Raw genomic sequence first — 6728 nt, 5'->3', positions numbered from 1 at the left:
ACTATCCTTTTGAACTAGCAAGACAATCACAATAGCTAGCAAGACAATCAGAATGAACTAGCAAGACTTTCGGTATGACTATCAATTGTCATACCGATTGTCATAGTAGTTCAAATCAAATTGTCTTACTGAATTATTAATAGATTTTAATCTAATAACAATTCTGAAAATCCTTAATATTAATTCTGAATTAATTAATCAATTAATTCAATTAATCAATAAATTAATCTTTCCAGATATAATTTATTTTCTTAATTAAATTATTTGACTTAATTAATTAATAGAGAATTAATACTAATCTTGAGCAGCAACCATTCTTCTGAAAATCTTCTGAAAATTACTGTCAATTATGAATCAATTCCACCACTTCAATGTTGACACTCGATGTACTGTCTGGTTCATGAGTGACTAACTTCCGTGACGTTTCTTCAAGCCTTGACCTTGATACTCTTGATTTTCTTCAGACTAAATCCTTGTAATTAATTGATACCCTGACGAGATCTCTGTCACTTGATTAAATCCACAATCTTGATTTATATCACTGAGGCTTGATCAATTTCTTGAGCTTCTTCCAGTGAATTAAGTCTTCAAGTCTGTAGATGAATAATATTTCTTAACCCTTTGACAGATGTTACTTTGAGAGATCTCTCTGACGATAGATCCACTATTTACTTATTACATTCTTATTTAAGTTGAGTTAAATCCTCGAATATACAAATAGGCTATGCCATATGCCTTTCATTTTATGCCACAAAACCAAACACCAATGTCATTTTATAACCATTAACAACCATTCAAAAGAATGTTCCAACATAATCATGCATATAATTCAGAATGTACATCAATACAAAAGGATAAATTACTACACTAAATTAACTAATAAACAAAACTAATAGTAGTAATCTTCATTTAGCTTCTTCACTAAATGAGAAGCATTTATCTTGGTTCTGGATCAAAAGTTTCACAAGCTCAATTGGAGCAGGAACAATTTTGGACACAGCTGCAGAGATTCCATCCATGAGAAAATCGATGGCAAAACCTGCAATCCCTTTCTCAACTAATGGAAGGTCCTGGGTGGCTGGGTATGTTCGTTCCGTAAGGTACAGTCCTGCACCAGTATAATTCCCAAAGGAAAAATAGCTTTTCTGTATAGAAAAGCTTCCATAGGTACTCTTAACATCATGTGAAAGGCTGGAACCAAAATTGTATTGGGTAGCAAATTTCTGATAAACAGTTGGAAGCTGGTTCTACTCAGCCATTTCTACTGGCACAAATAAAATTCCTACACAAAGCACAAGTTAGTCAGAATATATAAATTAAATGCTCCGAAAAAGGAGAAAAGGAGAAACATTAGAGATGCCCATTCAACACTTCTCAGATGCATTCATATTTAGCCCATTTCAAGGGAGAATTAAACTTCACTAAATTTGCATAATTTAGAAAGATTATTAACTTGAGATCGATATTAACTTGAATCTATCGCTAAATTTAGAAAGATTATAAAGAAAAACTTATTAACATGACAACTTTAGATAGAGCAAGATACACAGAGTAGCTCTTACGCTTTCAACTGAAATTTGCATAATTGATAAGGTATAGACAACTACAGATACTTGCTGCGAAACAAGTTAGAGATTAAATGACAAAATGAAAGTCAACCATTGAATAAGAGATAAAATTGGATGTTAAAATAAGTATACCAAAAAAGATTTACAAAAAAGGCTAGCTAATTGATCTACATTAATAATTGATAAAAAGGGAGAAGATAAAATTTGTGTTTATTTTTATGGTGTAATGTTTCTCAGAAGAAGGATGTTCAGGAAGTGGAACGTCTGAAACAGGAGATTGCAGATCTCCAGTTGAAAAACATGTAAGTTTCTTTTAGCTGTGAAAGAGTTGTACACTTGTACTTGGAAAAAGATGCTTAATTCTGTCATGTTTTTCATATTTATAGGCAGATAATGGGGAAGGACCTCAGTGGTCTGGGCTTAAAAGAGTTGCAGCAGTTGGAGCAGCTGTTGAATGAAGGCTTATTATCTGTCAAGGACAAGAAGGTTAAATTACGTGTCTCCCTGTAACTTAATATCTATAAGGTGAATTGTTTAATGTAGAAAAATGGCATTCTTAACAGAGTGTGAAATTGTTTCAGGAGCAATTACAGATGGAGCAACTCAACCTATCTAAGAAAAAGGTACAGAATTATAGTGTTGATAATATATACAGTTATGTGACTAGCTTCAAATTGTTTGATATAAGAAATAATATGAATGTATAGACTATAGAACCTTAAAGAATGGTTGGATATATATATGACTCAGATGATTCTAGTTAGCTAGATAAGTGATGTCCCATTTAGGTTTGTTTTTCTATTGGTAAGTCAAATTTGTAGATTACTTAAAGAAAATAGTATCCTGTAATTTATTTAGAAAAACCAAAAAAAAGAATTGTATCTTGCATCTAGTATCAATGCGTAGAACATGGTAAGATAAACACTTTTGTACCTGCGGATATACCACAGCTAAAAACACACACTTTATCAAGCGGAGCTTCCGGGTTGATCTTTGCAACACAGCCAGAGTGAACAACAGTGTACTGACTGAAGGTGGAAGTTCCAACAAAGTGATAGATAGGCTTGCCATCTTTCGAAAACCTTGGCTTACCATCACTAAGCATCACACCTCTGTCCAAATTGATCCTTAGAAGATCACACAAATTGTTTTCACTTGATTTATAATGACGGCACTCCCCACACTCGCCTGTAAACAGAGGTAACACTTTGTCTCCGAGTTTGAGGGCTGTAACACCATCTCCAACACTCTCTATGACTCTGGAGCCAACAATACAAATCAATAAAATTCGTTCAAGGATAAAATTATGCACACCACAAAGTCTAGAACATGTAATTAGAAGTCTAGGTCAGTAGAACATAAATTTATTCTCTTGTATTAAAAGTTTTCTTATTAAAATTCAAACATACCCTTCGGCTTCGTGACCTAATATTCGTGGAAATAGAGGCTGCTGTCCCTGTTAGAAAACGAAAGCAAGTGTAATGGATAAAAAACAGAGAAAATAAATCGGCTCTAGCCTTTAGGCAAAGCGTACATATAATGACTAGCTATAATGTTTAGGCTAGCAGTGAACACGTTCATCAATATAATATACCTTGGCCTCCCAGAAGTAAACATCAGAATGGAAAAGAGACGTGAAATGAATCTTGATTCGAACTTCCATTTTCTGCGGTGGCCTGCTCCTCTATTACCAGTGGTCTGCCTGCTTCCCAAGCCACAGCAGCTGCAATCATTAATTTATCTGTAAACCATTAATTTATAACTAGTGCTGCTACCGCAAAGATAACAATCTTGGAACTTATAAACCATAATACGAACCAGATTTGCAGAATGACTAACCTAAATTGACTGTCAAACCATTGTGCCCTAACTCATCGAAACTGCTAATCAGCATAACAATTTGCATCAAGTCAAATTAAATAATTCCACATAATCGAAGCAAGCCACTTGAATAATTGATGTACAATCTCAAACACAAATACACAATACAAAATCGATTCATAAAAATTCAAATTAACGATAATTAAAATTCAATTGACATAATAATCGATTTAGGGAAGAACATGCCTTCTTAGTTGATCTTGAATCTTCAAACTTAAATGCTTGAGCTTGATTCTTCTTCATCCAATTTCAATCTGTGAGAGTGATTTGGTGTTCGCCTCTTTCTGAATTCTTGTTTTGTTTAGTGTATTTTTGTATTTATTTTGTTTAAGTGTATCCTTGTAAAGTGTTATTTTATCCCGCGTATATCTGTGTGCTTGGGTTAAAAAAATTGAAAGCCCGCTTTGTTTGAGAGCCCGCGAAACTAATGGGCTGAAATTTTTGGAGTTGGCAACGTATTTTGAAAACTGTTGCAAGGGAATTCGAATTTTTCACACAAGTTGACACATTCTCGGTTCAACTGTAACATTTTTTTAAAATTGTTGCAATATCTCCAAATTTAGAAAACACTTTGAGAAATAACAACGATATTTGAGTTACATTTTTATTTTTGGTTGCTATAGGCAATCTATGGTGTAGTGTGCCTTCATGTACTTCTTCAAGAGCCAAACGTACCTCATCAGGCCTGAGACACCTTAAGTAAGGAACCACAAAAGATCTTTTATATAAAATCCCATCTATTAAAGAGTATCTTAGTGCTCGAACAGCCAACTTCCGTGCTTCAGTAGCATCATTTGGCAACCATCCGGTTTGAATATGAGTCTTAATGGGATCAATCCATGAAGTCCCCAGACCTATAGGAGCTACAAGCTTAACATCAATGCTCCGTGTCTTCAGAACGCGGAAGTATACACTTCCCGAACTTTCCTCTATCTTGAATGAAGCAAACTTTGATAACGCATCTGCCTTAGCATTTTCTTCCCTCGGAATATGTTCAATATGGCATTCATCGAATTGGGTCATCACAGCCCTTACTAGGCGGACATACTTAGCCATCGTATCATCCCTCCCTTCGAACTCTCCCTTTACCAGGGATATGACTAGCTTCGAGTCTCCACAGACTTTTAAGTTCTTGACTCTAAGTGTCCCTGCTAAGCCGAGGCCAACTATCAGAGCTTCATATTCTGCCTTATTATTTGTGGTCGGGAAGTCTAACTTCATGCATACTCAATCAAGAACCCATCGGGGCTTTGTAACACCAAACCTGCTCCACTTGAATTTGTTTTGATGCTCCATCAAAATAGAGAACCCAATATTCTTTCTCTTTATCATCCTTTTCTTTACCCCCCTTATCAACTTCCTTGTCTTGAGGTATGGTATCTTCCTGCCCCCCGACTTCTTGGTTGAGTATGGTACATTCCACCACGAAGTAAGCTAATGCATGGGCTTTTATTGTCATCCGAGGCTTATACTTAACGTCGAATTCTCCCAGCTCTATTGCCCATTTGATCAGTCTCCCACTAGCCTTAGGACTGTGGATTATATTTCTCAAGGGTTGATTTGTTAGAACTTCAATTTGATGAGTCTGAAAGTAAGGATGTAACTTTCTTGAAGCCATTACCATAGCTAAAGCAAACTTCTCAATGGTTGAATAACCCAACTCAGCTCCGTGCAGATTTTTATTGACATAGTATACGGGTTTCTGGATTCTCAGTTCCTCCTTAACCAACACAGCGCTCAAGGCATTTTCCGAAATGGACAAATACAAGTATAGAACCTCGTTCAAAGTTGGCTTGGCCAACAACGGAGCTTAAGCCATATATTTATTTAATTCCTCAAATGCCTTTTGGCTTTCCTCACTCCATTCAAAATCTTTGAACTTCTTTAAGGACTTGAAAAATGACAAGCACTTGTCCCCTGACTTGGAGATGAATCGTTGCAAGGCAGCAACCCTTCCTGTGAGTTTATGAACATCTTTGACAGTTTTTGGTGGTTCCATATCCAGGATTGCTTTTATTTTATCGGGGTTGGCCTCGATTCCTCTCTTGGAGACCATCAATCCCAAAAAATTTCCAGATCCTACTCTGAAAGCACATTTTGTAGGATTTAACATCATCTTGTGATACCTCAGGACCTCAAAAGCTTCCCTCAAATGGGTTATATGATCAGTCTTTACTAGACTCTTGACTAACATGTCATCAACATAGACTTCCATAGTCTTGCCAATAAGATCCTTAAAAATTTTATTTACCAACCTTTGATAGGTGGCTCCTGCATTCTTGAGACCAAATGCCATAATAACATAACAATAAACACCAAAGTCAGTGATGAATGACACCTTCGGAATGTCGTTCGTGTGCATCTTGATCTGATTGTATCCACTAAATCCATCCATAAAACTCAACATCTCGTGCCCAGCAGTGGCATCTATCAAAGTATCGATCCTTGGTAACGGGAAACAGTCCTTAGGATAGGCATCATTTAGATCAGTGAAATTGTTAGTCCCTTAACAATATAGAAAGAATTACAGAAGGGGGGTTGAATGGAATTCTTGAACCTTTTTCTTGAAATAAAAATGTTCAACTCGATTATGGATATATTTGTTTTGATTAGCACAATGCGGAATGTAAACTTGAATGAATCAAAACATAAGTAATTAAAAACAAGAGTCTTTAAAAACTTTCTGGTGGATTTAAACAATTCCACCAGAGATATATATAATATATCGAGAGGACTCTGTTGCAGAAATGCTCACAGCTGCTTACAAAATAGAACTGTTGAGAATACAGGAAATGCTAAAGATTGTGCTTACAAAGATTTCTCTGTTTTTATGTTTCTCAGCTATCTCAGTTATATTTCTATTTGCTACTCTCTTGGTTTATATATTACCAAGATTACAAAGTCAAAAGAACTGAACAAATATAAAATCTAACAGTTTTGATCTTTGCTGCTTTTCGTCCTCTATAACCCAGTTAATGGGCTTCCACAATGTGTTTGTATCCAACTCGACGACTGTGTGTCAGCTTTCACTGTTCAACTGATGTTTGAATCTTGATATGATCATCCGTCGACTTTCAGATCATCCATCGATGACTTAATTGATCATCCATCGACTGCTATGTTAGACATCCGTTGATAGTCATTTGATCATCCGTCGAAGCTTTGTTAATCATCCGTCGGTAGCTATTTTGGCACTTGACTTCATTTCACTTATACAAAATTACAAGACATTGCTTATGTACAGTTAATCAACCTATTCTAAATATCTAGTTAAAGTCA

The 6728-nt window shown here is 35.6% G+C and overlaps 1 protein-coding gene across 4 annotated transcripts; it reads right to left on the bottom strand.

Moving 5' to 3' along the window:
• Nucleotides 1-1065: 1065 nt before the first annotated feature.
• Nucleotides 1066-3801, bottom strand: LOC141692712 (alcohol dehydrogenase 1-like). Of its 4 annotated transcripts, none has more exons than XM_074497635.1 (6): nucleotides 3636-3801; nucleotides 3387-3448; nucleotides 3163-3291; nucleotides 2978-3024; nucleotides 2502-2827; nucleotides 1066-1282 (listed from the first exon to the last, which is right to left on the bottom strand). In XM_074497635.1, exons 3-6 carry the CDS (start codon nucleotides 3229-3231, stop codon nucleotides 1248-1250), a joined length of 477 nt encoding a protein of 158 aa, XP_074353736.1. In that variant the 5' UTR covers nucleotides 3232-3291; nucleotides 3387-3448; nucleotides 3636-3801; the 3' UTR covers nucleotides 1066-1247. The 4 variants fall into 4 exon arrangements, with proteins under 4 accessions (XP_074353736.1, XP_074353737.1, XP_074353734.1 ...); XM_074497636.1 differs by having other exon boundaries at nucleotides 3163-3309; nucleotides 3408-3448; XM_074497633.1 differs by having other exon boundaries at nucleotides 1067-1282; nucleotides 3408-3448; nucleotides 3636-3800.
• Between the last annotated feature and the right edge of the window lie 2927 nt (nucleotides 3802-6728).

The sequence above is a fragment of the Apium graveolens genome, chromosome 10, assembly GCF_009905375.1.
Source record: "Apium graveolens cultivar Ventura chromosome 10, ASM990537v1, whole genome shotgun sequence".
Taxonomy (NCBI): domain Eukaryota; kingdom Viridiplantae; phylum Streptophyta; class Magnoliopsida; order Apiales; family Apiaceae; genus Apium; species Apium graveolens.
The sequence above is the reverse complement of the archived record's forward strand: the minus strand, read 5'-3'. Positions and strand labels throughout refer to the sequence as shown.